Source organism: Capra hircus, chromosome 18 (assembly GCF_001704415.2).
Source record: "Capra hircus breed San Clemente chromosome 18, ASM170441v1, whole genome shotgun sequence".
In the NCBI taxonomy this organism is placed as follows: domain Eukaryota; kingdom Metazoa; phylum Chordata; class Mammalia; order Artiodactyla; family Bovidae; genus Capra; species Capra hircus.
The window spans coordinates 53,975,105-53,989,589 of NC_030825.1; the positions used below are offsets into that span (position 1 = coordinate 53,975,105).

The following is a 14,485-nucleotide window of genomic DNA, read 5'->3' on the forward strand; positions in this document are numbered from 1 at the left end:
TCCGTTGTCTGGCTGCCTGTTCATCTCTTTGTGTCTCTGTGTTTCTCGCTACCCCTGTCTCTCTATCTCTTTGTGTCTCTTTGTCTCTCTCTTCCTGAGCCTCCCCGTCTCTGCGCCTCTCAGTATCTTTCTCTGCGTCTCTGGCGCCGTGCCTTGGCGCTTCTCACTCCTCTTCCGGTGAGTCTCTGCTCTCCGGTGAGAACCTGCTCCGAGCCGACGCGCCCAGACCTGCCTCCGCCCCGAGAGCGCCTGGCCGGCCCCGGCCTGCGCCTTTAAGTGCCGGAGGCGGGGGGCGGGGTCTCTGCGGCCCCGCCCCGCGCGCCCCGCCCCCTGACGTCCCTTCCTCCCCGGCCCCTCCGCCGCCTCCCTCCGCCGCCGCCCGGGCCGGCTCCGCGCCCCCTCCCCGGCCCCCGCCCTCCCGCCTGCCCGCCGCCCCCATGGCGCCCCGGGCCCCCGCCGTTCGGGGCCACTAGGACCCTCGGCATCCCTTTCCCTCCCCCGCCCTGCCCCCTCTCCCACGGTGCGAACCCCGGTATCCGCAGCGCCCAGCTTTTGAGCTCGCGTCCCCAGGCCAGCGGGGGGGGAGGGGAAGACAGGGGACCCCGGGACCCCCGCCCCCCCCGACCCGGCCGCCCAGTCCCCCGGGACTCGGAGAAGATGTCTTCGCGGACGGCGCTAGCCCCGGGCAACGATCGGAACTCGGACACGGTGAGTGGGGCCCGGCCCCTTGGGGAGCCCCGGCCGGGTCTGGCCGCGGAACCCCTCGCCCTGCTGTGCACCTGGCCACACAAGCCCCTGCTTTCGTTTTCCCGGCCCGGCCCGCCACCCCCCGACCCCCCGCCCGGACTTCCAGGCCTCTCGACCCTCCCCCACTCACTCCTCAGCCCAGCCCGACCCCTGGGGGCGCCCCTCTCGCGGGACCCCCTCTTGTCCCTCTGCAGACCGCTTCCGCTTGGGTCTCTTCTCTCCAGGAAGCCCCCTCCCCTGTCTTGCAAGAGCCCCTCCCTTCTCCGGCGTGTGCTTAAGCCCCTTCCCCTCCAGGCCGCCTGCATCCGACAGCTGGCCCCCTCCCGGATTTGCCGGGCTCCTGACCCCAAGGCCCAGCCCCGGCCCCCGCTCCCCAACCCAGGGAGGCCTGGGCCGGTGCTGCCTCTGCTTCTGGCCTTCCGCGACTGGATCTGGGTGCCGGGCTCCCCATCATCCCCTCCTCTCATCCACAGCTTTACGGCCCTCCGGAATGCTCCCAGCTCTCTTGGGCACCCCCTCACAGGAAGCCAGTTCCACCTTTCCTGGGGCGAGGGCCCTTTCTAGCTTGTTCAAGGTCTCTCCACTTCCAAGGCCTGGTCCCCATCTTCCAAGGAGCCCTGTCTCTGGATCCTCAGCACTTCCCATCCCCACAGATTCCCACCTCCCCCCCCCAACCCCGGACCCTCTCTGGTCTCTTCCTTTCCCAGGAAACCTTGGCTTCCAACTTCCAGGCCCCCCCCCCCAGCTCAGTCTCGGATTTCTAGGCCCTGAACCAGTCTGACTCCAGGCCTCATCCTTCCTGTATCAACTCCTCTGCTTCAGGCAAGCCCCCTCTTCAAGCCCCCAACCCTGTGACCCCCCTCCTGACAGGATACTACCTCACCCCTTAGAGCTCCAGGCCCCCATCCCTTCCGCTGCACTCAGGGCCTCCCTCTTCCTTGCCAGGGGGTCTGGCCTCCCAGAGGAGCCCCTTCCTCAGTGTCAGAGCCCTTCCCCAGCTCACAAGGCCTGGCCCCAGATCTTTCTTCCAGAAAACTCCTGGGCTTGAAGCTTCTGGTCTTGCCCTGCTCTAAGCCCTCTTCTCTTGGGGTCTGTCTGCTGGAAGCTTTCTCCCCAGGTTCCTAGGCCCCTGGCTTCCCACCAGGCTCAGCCTTTGTTCCTTGGATCCACCGCTTGACCAGGAAGCCCCTTCCCCAGGACTTCAGGCCCCGGGACCTCTCTCTGGTTCCAGGGACTGCTCCTGGAAACCCTCTTCTTTAACTTCTAGGAGCTTCCTCACACCCAGGCCCCTGGCTCAGGTATCCTTGGCTGCTGACTTCCACTGTCCCATGGCTTGGACCCCTCCCACTATTCCCAGGTCCCCCTGCCCCTACACCACAGCCCGAACAACCCCAGGGAGATCCCCCTATTCCTCATTTCCCTGATTTCTGATTACTCTCAGCGCTTCTGAAGACTCTCCCACCAAACAATGCCAGACTTTTCCCCATCTGGGTTCTTCATCCCTTTCCCCCCAAGGTGTTCTGCCAGCTCCCTGCCAATCCCCAGCCGCCCTCACCCTCGATGCCCACCAGAGAATTTTGTTTCTGTCCCTTCGTCTCGCAGGACCCTGCCTCAGAAAACTCTTTCCCTCATCACCATCCCCACTGCCGCCACCGGATATCATGCTCTGGGCCAGACTCTGATTTGGAGTCTCTAATGAGAACCACCGCTCCCCCAGTCACCCCAGGCTGTGACAGGGAGCCCTCTGCCAGCCGCTTTGCCGTGTGACCTCAGATAGCTGGTTCTCGCCTCTGAGCCTCAGTTTCCTGCCCTGCAAAATGGGGGTGATCACTTGAATTCCTCAGATTAGTCGAGATGATAGGGGCAATGCCTGACACACAGGACGCGCTCTACACGTGTTTGCAGCTGCTGTGACCGTGGGTGCAAGTCAGACGGCAGTGCCTCCTCAGTGCAGGGCTGTCATTGGTTGCTGTGCGGGCTTGCAGGCCCATTCCCTGCTTGGAGCCTCAGTTTCTTCACCTCTAAATGGGATCGATGGTAGCACCTCCCTGTTAAGGAAGTTGTAAAAGGAGCCAATGAGATTATGTGAGTAAGATGCATAGGCCCAGACCTATTGTAGCTGCTGTTATTGTTGTTGCTGTTAATGACTTTGGTTATCCGGAGAAGCAGAAGTTCACATCCAGTTTCTGTCCCTCCCTAGCTGTGTGACCTCAGGCAAGTGACCTCACCTCTCTGAACCTCAGTTTCCTCATCCAGCAAACAGGGCTCATACACGCACTTCCTCCTCCTCTTGTTCAGATGTGTGGGGAAATTTGGGGATGGTTAATTCTCCCCTCTCCTCCCAACTCTAGTCTGTAAGACCTGCTTGTCAGTCCTGGCAGAGGGTCACCTCTCTCCTGGAATCTGAGGTCATACCCCTCTCCTTTGCCACCTGGACATGACGCCACCTACCATGACGACAGCCATGTGGGGTCATGTCCAAGTTCCAGGCCCCCTACCACCCAGCCTCTGGAGGTTCCCTAGCAACAGGCTCAGTGTTGGGGCGCCAGCCGGTCAGGAGGGAGCCGGGCCAGCTGGTGGTGCTGGCCAATTTTTGCTCCCGCCCCCAGCCCCTGGGGGGCTTTATCACCCACTGCCCCAGCGGCCCCTTGCAGGGGTCCCTCAGCCACGCTGCCTTCAGCGGAATGCCAGCCCAGCCCCAGCTGGCTCCCCTGGTGCCACCTAATGGGGATTCTTCTCCAAGCCCTTATCTGGGTGAGAATCAGAGCCATTATCTGCCAGGATCTCCAACTCCCTTCCCACCTTCCCTTGGGAGGAGGCCCAGCGAGGGATGTGGGAAAGAGCTGGGGGCTCAGGAGTGTGCAGAGCCGGGTTCAAATCCTAGGCACTCTGCTCCTTCTGCCCTGTGACCTTGGGCAAGGTGCTGACCGTGCCTCAGCCCTGGGGTCCCCGTGTAGGGAGTGCAGATCGTAATCGGGACCCCCTTGGAGGCCAGGGTGATGGCGCAGTGGGCCACAGGCATGCGGCTAAGAGCTCCAGCACTGCGGCTGTCTTTCTGCCCCTCATGGGGCACATTGCCTCCCTGTTTTTTTATGAATGAACCGTGTGACCTTGACAAGGCAGCATCTCACCACAAGCCTCAGTTTCTCCTCTGGAATACGGGGGTGCTGGTGCCACCCTCAATGGGCTGCTCTGGGGATTAAATGCAGATGAGGTGCATTAAAGCCCAGGATTTGGCCCATAGTAAAGGCAACTTCATAAAAATGACAGGAGCATGAGGCAGCATGGTGTGGCGAAGGGGAAGACATAACTCTGGGGTACACGGTCTGGGTTCAGGTCCCAGCTATGAATCTCAGTTGAAAGTGAAAGTGTTAGTCATTCAGTCGTGTCCAACTCTTTGTGACCCCATGGACTATAAGTAGCCCTTCAGGCTCTTCTGTCCCAGAAATCTCCAGACAAGAATACTGGAATGAGTAGCCATTCCCTTCTCCAAGGGATCTTTCCAACCAAGGGATTGAACTCAGGTCTTCTGCATTGCAGGCAGATTCTTTACCATCTGAGCCACCCAGGAAGCCCTGAGCCTCAGTTTCCCTACCTGTAAAATGGGGATGATGGTGCCTTAATGACCAGTGCTCATTAGATGTTGGTCCTCATCGCTGTTAAGTGGCCTGGCAGAGTCCCTGCAAGGAGCTGCCCTGGGCCCTCCTCTTTGTTGCATATTTCACCTTCTCTCTTCCTCAGTTCCCTGTCCTCCTGAGTCCCATCCCCCAGCCCTGGGAAGGGCTCAGGGACAGCATAGGGTCTGAGCTGAGCTGTCTTGGCTGGGGCCTCTGTCTCCTGCACCCTGGGCCCCAGCTCTGAAAGGGAGGCACAGTCCCTGGGGCTCACAATGAGGGCAGGGCAGCCAGGAGCAGACAGGTGACCTGCAGCGGGAGAGGCCCAGGAGGGACAGGACGGCAGGAACAGAACGTCAGGGACAGATTGTGGCGTGGCGTGGGAGACCGCGGTCCGGGCGCCGATGGAGCTGCGGTGTTCCACAGGGCAGTGGTGGGTTTGGGGGACTGATCGAGGAGGCAACAAAGTTTCCTACCAGAGGAAGGTTAGCAGTGTGGCCTGCAGTATTGGGGTGGAATGAAAGACGGTTGGTTACAGTGTTTGGAGTAGAACTGGGGGCAGTAAGGATCAGAAGGAAACATTAGGAGCAGGAACCTGGGAGTGAAATGTTGATACGTGGGTTTGCCATGGAATTGAGGGGCTGGGTGGGGACAGAGATAGAGAAGATGAAAAGTTGGGAGCAGTGAGAGTTGGGGTAGAGGGCTGAGTTCAGACATGGGGGTTGAGGACTGCAGCATTAAAAGTCAAGTATCTTGGAGCTGATGGAGGTCCCAGTAACTAGGAAAGGACGTTGAGGCAGGGGTAGCCTGATCACAGGGAAGGGGAAAGAAGAAGACAGCTAATGTCTGGGGTCCCAGGTACCTAAGAGTTGGGGGGCCCCGGTATCTTTGTTCTTGGAGACGTCTTTTTGGAGAGAAGGGTAGGGGAACCAGAGGCCTCTGTCCTGCGTGGTTTTGCAAAGGGCCTTGAGAGGGCGGTGGCCATGGCTGGAGTTAGCTGCCCGAGCACTCTGGCGGGTTGGACGGGCGCTGCCCGCCACTCACGCTCCGTCTCCCCCACTCAGCATGGCACCCTGGGCAGTGGCCGCTCCTCAGACAAGGGCCCATCCTGGTCCAGCCGCTCCCTGGGCGCCCGCTGCCGGAACTCCATCGCCTCCTGTCCCGAGGAGCAGCCCCACGTAGGCAACTACCGCCTGCTGAGGACCATCGGGAAAGGCAACTTTGCCAAAGTCAAGCTGGCCCGCCACATCCTTACTGGCCGGGAGGTAAGTGAGGGGAGGGGCGAGGCTGGGGGCAGAATCCTGCAGCCCTGGTGCTTGGTGGGAGGAGGTTAGGCTTGGCCCTCACTTAGCTTTGTGACCACAGGTAAATCTCTGACTCTCAGAACATCTCCGATTTTTGTTCCAGAACAACCCAAGTAGAAGAAGAGAGCTAGTGTCAGGCGTCCCTAGAATTGTGGGACCGTCTCAGTTAGATCACAGGAAAGCCACATGTAGGGTCTCTTCGAAGTCATGTGGCTTTTGTGCCTAAACCTAGGCCGTGCGTGTGTGCTCACTCGCTTCAGTCATGTCCAGCTCTGCAACCCCGTGGACTGTGGCCCGCCAGGCTCCTCTGTCCATGGGATTCTACAGGCAAGAACACTGGAGTGGGTTGCCATGTCCTCCTCCAGGGGATCTTCCCCACCCAGAGATCGAACCCAGGTCTCATATCTCCCACATTGGCAGGCGGGTTCTCTACTCCTAGTGTCACCTGGGAAGCCCCTACACCTAGGCCACCTCCCTGTTTTAATGGTGGACTTTGGTTCAATGGAGTCTTCCAGTGATCTTGATTGAGAATGCGAGAGGTTTACTCATGTTTAGGCACCCTCCCCACCTGGCCTTCTAAGGTGGGCATATACACACTGAGTGTGGCAACAATGTTGCAGAAATGGAGAGGAGTCTGTAAGTCACGCTTGCTGCTGCTGCTGCTAAGTCACTTCAGTCGTGTCCAACTCTGCGCGACCCCATAGACGGCAGCCCACCAGGCTCCCCCGTCCCTGGGATTCTCCAGGCAAGAACACTGGAGTGGGTTGCCATTTCCTTCTCCAGTGCATGAAAGTGAAGTCGCTCAGTCGTGTCCGACTTCTAGCGACCCCATGGACTGCAGCCTATGAGGCTGCTCCATCCATGGGATTTGCCAGGCAAAAGTACTAGAGTGGGTTGCCACTGTAAGGGATAAAAGAGAGTGGGTGTGTTTATGACCCCTTTACGCCTCTTTCAATTTTAGAGAAGCGATAGGAGCAGTTTCTCCTGCTCTCACACTGTCTATGCCATACACACAAAAGATACCAGGCCCCAGTGGTTTTATGGGCAAATTGTACCAGACATTCCAGTTTAATGCCAGTACTTCCAGAGACTAGAGAAAGAGGTTCCGCTGCCAGATTTTATGTGCTTGTTCAACAGTGACAGTGAAACCAGGTAAGACATAAAATTGTAGGCCCGTCTTACGTGTGAATATAGGTACAGAAATCTTCGACAAAATATTAGCAAATAGACTCTGACATGTCAGTTAAAGAAAGCTGCTTGGTGACAAAGCTGGGTTTATTTGAGGAATGCACAGTTCTTTTCAGATTGACAATTTATTCATGTACTTTGCCACATGCACAGATTCAAGGACAGAAACCGTATGATCATCTCAATACTGGCATAAAAAGTGCTTGTCGAGATTAAAAACCCATTTGTGAAACTATAAAGGAAGCTTAGAGACCCTCTTCCCCCACAAAAAGTGCATGATTCCCCTCACGTGGGTTTTGAACGTGACTCCAGGGGTTTCTTAGGGAACAGAGCCTCCCAGGGAAAGAGTTCTGTTATCCAGTGGATCTGGGGTGACTAAGGGTAACCCCAAAACTCTTTGAGAAAAATCAAAGACCTCAGCTGGATTAAGACTTTTGAAGTGCTGTACCCTAATGTGTAATTCAAAATAAAAACGTAGCTAAACTGCAAGATAAGTATGAAGAGCCTCCAATAACATTTTGATTTTTCCCCAATGATGACCATCCCAAAACTTTTTCAAAACTAGCTATAGATTTTAAGTGTGTAAAAGGTTGATTCTGTCAAGCTGCATAAGTTCAAACCCCAGCCCACAAACTTCCCAGCTGTTTAACCTTGGCCACATTATGGAACAGCTCTGTGCCTCAGTTTCCCCATTTGTGAAAATGAGGATAATCTCATGGGGTTATTGGGAGGATTCAAAGAGTTCTCATTTAGGGACTTTCCTGGTGATCCAGTGGTTGAGTCTGTGCTTCTAATGCAAAGGGTGCAGGTTGAATCCCTGCTTGTGGGACTAAGATCCCACATGCCAGGTGGTTCTCATTTGTAAAGCACATAGACCAGGGCCTGGCTCATGTGACTACTTGGTAAATGTGAGCTCTGGTTATTATTTCTTGTTCCACAGTGTGAATGGTCTGAGATGCCCTCACAAAGGGGCCCCCCCAGGGGCTTGGTCACCCTCACTCTGGACAGGCCCCTGGAGCAGCCCCAACCAGACCCCATGATGGAATAGGGGATATTTCCCTGCAGAAGTAAGAGTAGCTCTGGGCATGGTGAGACCAGCGTGTGCAAAGGCCTTGCGGTTCCAGCCCCCGTCCACTAAGAATGGCCCGGGTAGAGCGCTGTTTCTGAAAGGGGACAGAGGAAGGACGTACCGGGGTGTCTGGATGAGGGACCCTTTCCCAGCTTGAGGGACTGTGGCACCTTGACCTTTCCCCCTTTCTTCCATCTCCAGGTCGCCATCAAGATCATCGACAAAACCCAGCTGAACCCCAGCAGCCTGCAAAAGGTGAGACCCAAGGGGAGGGAGCGGGGCGGGGGAGAGGCCGGGGAGAGGGTCCTTGAAACCCTCCACCCTCATCTTTCTCTTTTCCTTTCTTCCAGCTGTTCCGAGAAGTCCGTATCATGAAGGGCCTAAACCACCCCAACATCGGTGAGGAGGGGAAGGGAGTGGGCTCAATGGATACCAACCAGGGCACTTGGGTAAAGAGAGTCGGGGGAAGAGAGAACTGGCTGTTACAGTAGTTAGAAAGACCTGTTTTCTATCCCTGCTTCCTGGCTGTGTGACCTTGGGTGAGTCACTCAACCTCTCTGAGCCTCAGTGTCCTCCTCTGGAGTGGGGGGTGATAAGAGGGCTTATTACTTCAAGGTCATTGTGAGGACTGGATAAGATCGTGCATTCAGAACACTTAGTTCGGAGCTAAGCTGTGGGAGCCACTCTGATTATTGTCGTCAGCAGCATCCATTGTCATTGTCATTAGCATTAGTCAGAGCCGAGAGAGTGAGGTCTGTACCAGAGAAGCAGGATATGGCCTGGCCTGAATGTGGCCGCAGCATTAATTTATCCGTCTGTTCATGTACTCAGTAAGTATTCCTGAGTGGCTGCTCAGGCGCCAGGCTCTGGGGCCCAGCAGTGAAGAAAACAGGTACATATCCCCAGCCTCACAGAGCTGACGTTCTTGTGAGGAGGTGGAGACGGTGGTCAGGTGGGGTCAGGGAGTTTGGAAAAATTTTGCCATCAGTAGGGAGCCATTGACTGTTCTTGAGTAAGGGGGGAGTCTTGGCCAGCACATGCGCAGTTACCGAGTGCAGGTGGAGGGTGAGGAGTCTCTTCTCGCCTAACCCCTCTACCGCCACCCCCTGGCCATTGCAGTGAAGCTCTTCGAGGTGATTGAGACGGAGAAGACGCTGTACCTGGTGATGGAATATGCAAGTGCTGGTGAGGCCCCTCCCCTCCCCGTCCTGCTCTCTGCCCTGCCCCCCCACCACATGCCCCACCTGACCCACTCGGCCTCTGCCCTGCAGGAGAAGTGTTTGACTACCTCGTGTCGCACGGCCGCATGAAGGAGAAGGAGGCTCGAGCCAAGTTCCGACAGGTCAGGGTCATGGCTGCGGGCGGGGCTGGGAGGGGCGCCCAGTCTCCAGGGATGAGGGTCTGATTGTGAGTCTGGGCTGTTGAAGGACCTGGGGGTGTGGCTTAAGTTGGGGTGGGGGTGAAGGTAGACAGTTGGGTGGCCATGGGCATGCAGAGGCCCAGGTGTGAGGCTATTCAGATGGAGGGGTGCAGCTGCCTAGCTGGGTGGGTGAGAGGACCAAGCCTGAAGGTGCCCAGGTAGGCCAGTGTCCGGTGTGTGAGTGTGAAGGTGTGCCCAGTATATAGGAGTGTGCCTAAGAGGGCACGCAAGTATCAGGGTGCTGAGGTGTGTGAGTAAGGGAGTGTGGGTGTCCAGGTGTATAGGTGTGTAGCTCTTTGGGTAAAAGTGGAAATGGTAGCTGGGGTGTATGGGTGAGGGAACCCCAAGTGTGGGTTTAAGTTTGTGAGTAAGAGGGCACAATATATATGGGTGCCCAGGCGTGTGGGTAAGAGGGCGTGTGACTTCAGCTCTGTGGCAGTGAGGATGCTCAGGTATATAAACAGGTGCAAGGGAGCCCAAGGGTGGGCATATAGGCTGATGGACCAGAGGGTATATGGTGCCAGGATGTGCAGGTGGATAAGGAGGTGTGTGGATGCCCAGGTATGGAAGAGGCTTTGGTGGGTGAAGAGACCTGAGCAAGAATGTTGATCCGGGAGTGTCCAGCTGTTGGACGCAGCTATGCTGGGTGCACAGGGCGTAAGCCCTGGTGTGTTGGGGCTGCCTGTCTGTGTTGGGGTGTATGATGCTCTTGTGTGTGTTTCTCGGCATGAAAGTCAGGAGGGGCCGGTCCTGTGGCCTTGGTGCTGATGCCCCTGCCACGAGGGCGGCTCCTCCTCTGGGTGGAGGCGTGTGTCGGGGCAGCGCCCTCTTCATTTCCTGCTGTGACTGGGTGGGGAGTGGGCAGAGTTGGGGCTTGGGGGGGACCCAGCATCACGGCCTGTGTTTGGGGAGGCCTGGAGTCCAGAGCTCGGTCGTGGGTAGGTTCCTGGGGTCTCTGTGGGAGGCTGAGAGGTCACAAGCAACCAACCGCCGCTCTTCTCCCCTCCCCTGCAGATTGTGTCGGCCGTGCACTACTGTCACCAGAAAAATATTGTCCACAGGGACCTGAAGGTGAGCCCCCCGGCTCAGCCCGCTGACACCCGCTGCAGTCCCCCGGGCGCTCCCACCCTCCGCCACGTCTCCCTTCCTTTCCTCCTCGTGTTCTCCCTCTGCATCCAGAGCCCCTTGACTTGTCCCCAGGCTTCTGTGGCAAAAACAAGGCCAGCCAAAGCAGGGAGCAGGTGGGCGGGGGCAGGAGGAGTGAACAAAGGGGAAAGAAACAAAGTGTCCCCGAACGGCCTCGGGCGTCCCGGGCAAGGTCGCTGGAATGCACACAGTACAGAACATCACTCTCAGAGTCTCCAGAGACTTTAGAACATTCAGGAAGCTTCGAGAATTGAGATCCCAGAGCCCCAGAGTCCCGCAGCCTGCAGGGCATCAGAGTCACAGGCATCTTTGAACTCAAGAGGAGGCTGAGTGCCTGGTGGGGACGGGAGACTCTGCAGGGCCTGCCCTGCTCCGCCCCACCACCGGGCTGGGCTGTGTGTCCCAGAGCCCCTGCCACACACCTCCCACCCGAGAGAACCTCCTTTCTCAGGAAACATGTGTCCGGTCTGAATCAGGTCGTCCGTTGTCCTGATGGTGATTTCTTGAGCATCCACTGTGTCCCAGGCCCTGGGCTAAGTACTTAAGGAACTGCTTCTCTGGGTTTCCAGCGCAGAATACTGGGTTGGTTTGAGTGGTTTCAGCTCCCAAGCCATTGTGGACAGGGGCTTGGGTAAAATATAATAAAAGTTAAAGGAAAAAGAGATGTATAAAGTACAAGCCCAAGGAACGTCCCTGGTAGTCCAGTGGTTAGAACTCCACGCTTCCACCACAGGGGACACAGGTTCAATCCTTGGTCAGGGAACTAAGATCTCTGTATGCCACCCAGGGAAACCAAAAAAATAGAAGAAAAAATAAAATGCAAGCCTGATTTTAAGATGATTATTATTACAGTAAAACAAACAAACAAACAAAATTCTGTCAAACTGCTGTAGAAGTTCGAAACACCGCCTGTGTGCTTCTGAGATCCCCACACAGCCCACTGAGTTTGCCCTGCAGGGGTGTGAGTGAGCCATTGCCAACAGCCTGGGGGAGGCGCGCCCCCTGGTGGAGGGTCCTGGAAGTGGCTAAAAGGGGACTTGGGGATCTGGTTAGTGCACCCAGGGGACCTGCGAGGAGAAGCAACCCAGACGTGAGGGTGGGCAGGACTCTGGAGCCTCAGACGCCACCACAGGGAGTGTCGCCCCTGAGCAAGATGGAGGTGCCCCTAGATTGAGGTTTGGTGTGTGTCTGTACAGGTTCTGTCCCTTTGTCGGGTCAGAGGTGCGGAAGGGTGGTACCGAAATGCACCACCAGGAAGGAGGGAGACCAGGAGGAAGCCCCGCACGCTGGGTTGGGGAAGGACGGAGGTTGTCAGGGTCCGGCGCTGGCAGCGTTCTGAAGGGTAGGTTTTTTGTGTGTTAAGTGTAGTCAGCACACGAGAGGAAGAGGGATGCTGGCGGCTCCTTCCACGCTCGGGCTATGGAGATGGCAGGCCTCTTCTGGGTTCCAGCTCTGCTACGTTCATGCTCTCAGGGAGGCATGAGGTAGCCTCCCTGAGCCTCGTTTCCTCGCCTATGAAATGACAAATACACAAACTCCTGCCACCAGAAATAGACAAAAGCCTGTACATAGTATGTGAAGTATTTATTGGGTGCTGACTCTGCCCCATGTGCTGTGATGAGCACTTTTCAGTGAACCCCAAAACCGCCTGTGAGGCCGGTGCTATAATGACCTTCAGTTTACACATCAGCAGCCAAGGCACAGAGAGGGCTGGTAATCCACCCAAAGTCACACAGCGAGTGAGTGGTAGAGCTGGGATTCAAAGCTAGGGTGCTTCCAGAATCTGTACTTTAGCCCCGCGTTATGTAGCTACTTTTATAAAGGATAGTCTAAAAGCCCAGTGCATAGTGGGTGCATAATAAGTTTTATATGAAATGATTTTCATTTTTCTAAGTGTTGAGCAGTCCATCCCCATTTTTTTTCTGCTGGGTGAAGTGAGACTCCGAGATGGGCAGGGGATTGCCTGAGGACATTCAGCCCTGCAGGCCACGTGAGAGGATAAGAGCTAACATTAATCATATAGTGCTTATTGTTATTTAGTCGCTCAGCCGGATCCGACTCTTTGTGACCCCATGGACCGTAACCCTCCGGACTCCTCTGTCCAGGGGATTTCCCAGCCAAGAATGCTGTAGCAAGGTGCCATTTCCTTCTCCAGGGGATCTTCCTGGATCAGGGATGGAACCCATGTCTCCTGCGTTGGCAGGCGGGTTCTTTACGGCTGACCCACCAGGGAAGCACGTTACGTAGCACTCACCGGGCGTGAGATATTGTCGGAGGCCTTTTGCACGGATTGACTCACATAATTCTCACACATCCCTGTGCGGTGGGGACCCTGGTTATCACTATCATATGGATGAGGCAACTAGGCCCAGAGAAGTAAAGTCACTGCCCGAGGTCACACGGAAAGAAGGGACGAGGCCGCGGCCGCTTCAGGGTGGCCGGCTCTGGCGCCGCGCACATCCGCCCTCTGCCCTCTCCTTGCCTGGCAGGCCGAGAACCTCCTGCTGGACGCCGAGGCCAACATCAAGATTGCCGACTTTGGCTTCAGCAATGAGTTCACGCTGGGCTCGAAGCTGGACACCTTTTGCGGGAGCCCCCCGTACGCCGCCCCGGAGCTGTTCCAGGGCAAGAAGTACGACGGGCCAGAGGTGGACATCTGGAGCCTCGGCGTCATCCTGTACACGCTCGTCAGCGGCTCCCTGCCCTTCGACGGGCACAACCTCAAGGTGCTGGGTGGGGCTGGCACAGGGGCTCTGACTCCCCTGGGGAGGGTGTCTCCGGCCTTCACAGCCCCCATCCCCCAGATCCCTCCCCTGCAGAGGCCCGGAGGGGCGGGGCAGAGTTCTCAAGGCAAGACAGGGGTCAGGAGTGGGCTCGCAGCTGGCAAGCTTGGATTCAAATCCTGCTCACTCACCCGTCCACTCCTTATATAGTTATTGTTTACCGTCCACGAGTCAGGCTCTATTTTAAGTTTTGCAGACGTGGGGTGAACAGAGGAGACGTGCTGCTCCCCGGGCGATCCCTGGAAACAGGCTGAGTGGGAGAAGCCAGTCACTAGAGGCCCCCGTGGTAGATTCCACGCCTATGAAGTGTCCAGAACAAGCAAATCACGGAGACCGAGAGCAGATCAGTGGTTGCCTAAGACAGGGAGGCGGGGGGAGCTGGATGACAGGGTTTCTCCTGGGGGTAATGAAAATGTTCTAAAACGGATTTGAGTGATGACTGCAACAGCTCAGTGAAAATACTAAAAAACCATTGAATGGTGCACACATACAAAAAAAATCCTTCTGTCATGCTGACATTCTTGCAACAGAGCCAGGCAGAAAATAAAATAATAAGCAAAATATATAGCACATTAGATGCTGGCCAGTTCTATAGAAGGGGGTGGGAAGTGTGGGGTGAGTTGTAGTGTTGGGTGGTTTCTTTTTTTTTTCCCCCTTTGAATTTTTCATTCTGAAACATGCTGATCAACAGAGACGTTGTCAGACTAGAACAGAGGACAGTGGTCCTTTTCGGGAGATGCTCTGATTGCCAGCCCGCGGCGACGTGTGCCGTGTGTATGTGTCTGCATACGCCCGAGCTCTTACTGCCGCTGCAGTTCCTGATGGAACACATGGGAGTCGGTTGTAGACACCACATCCCTTCCCTGCCTGAAGGTTGCGTACAGCCAGGATCCCCTGAGATGGGGCATTTGCCGTCCACGATCACGCTCAGGAAATCCAGAGCGGATGCAGTCCCCAGCTCTGACCCATGGCCCGCGCTCGGGTTTCATCAGCCATCCCAAGAATATCCTTGGCGGCTCTTTTCTTCTCCTGCCCCAGCGTCCCCTCGGGCGCCCTCACTTCGCTCGGCTGTCCTGTCTCTTTGTTCTCCTCTCATCCGGAACAGCTCCTCGGCGATTCTTTGTCTTCCGCAGCCGGCAGCGATGAGTTCAGGCCAGTCATCTTGCAGAAAGAGCCTCCCGTGGTCTGGGTTGCCCAGTGTTTCCTCCTGATTG

At 56.5% G+C, this 14,485-nt stretch overlaps 1 protein-coding gene across 2 annotated transcripts in view; it reads left to right on the top strand.

The window, feature by feature from the left end:
• The window catches only part of MARK4 (microtubule affinity regulating kinase 4), a 30,064-nt gene continuing 15,914 nt past the window's right edge, over positions 336-14,485 (top strand). Inside the window, exons 1-8 of one of the 2 annotated variants that reach the window (XM_018062590.1) lie at positions 336-708; positions 5,426-5,626; positions 8,124-8,177; positions 8,273-8,321; positions 9,042-9,107; positions 9,194-9,264; positions 10,357-10,413; positions 12,978-13,214. In XM_018062590.1, coding sequence (XP_017918079.1) covers positions 658-708; positions 5,426-5,626; positions 8,124-8,177; positions 8,273-8,321; positions 9,042-9,107; positions 9,194-9,264; positions 10,357-10,413; positions 12,978-13,214 — 786 coding nt within the window. In that variant the 5' untranslated portion in view covers positions 336-657. The remainder of the gene's footprint in view (positions 709-5,425; positions 5,627-8,123; positions 8,178-8,272; positions 8,322-9,041; positions 9,108-9,193; positions 9,265-10,356; positions 10,414-12,977; positions 13,215-14,485) is intronic. The other variant, XM_018062591.1, reaches the window with a different exon arrangement.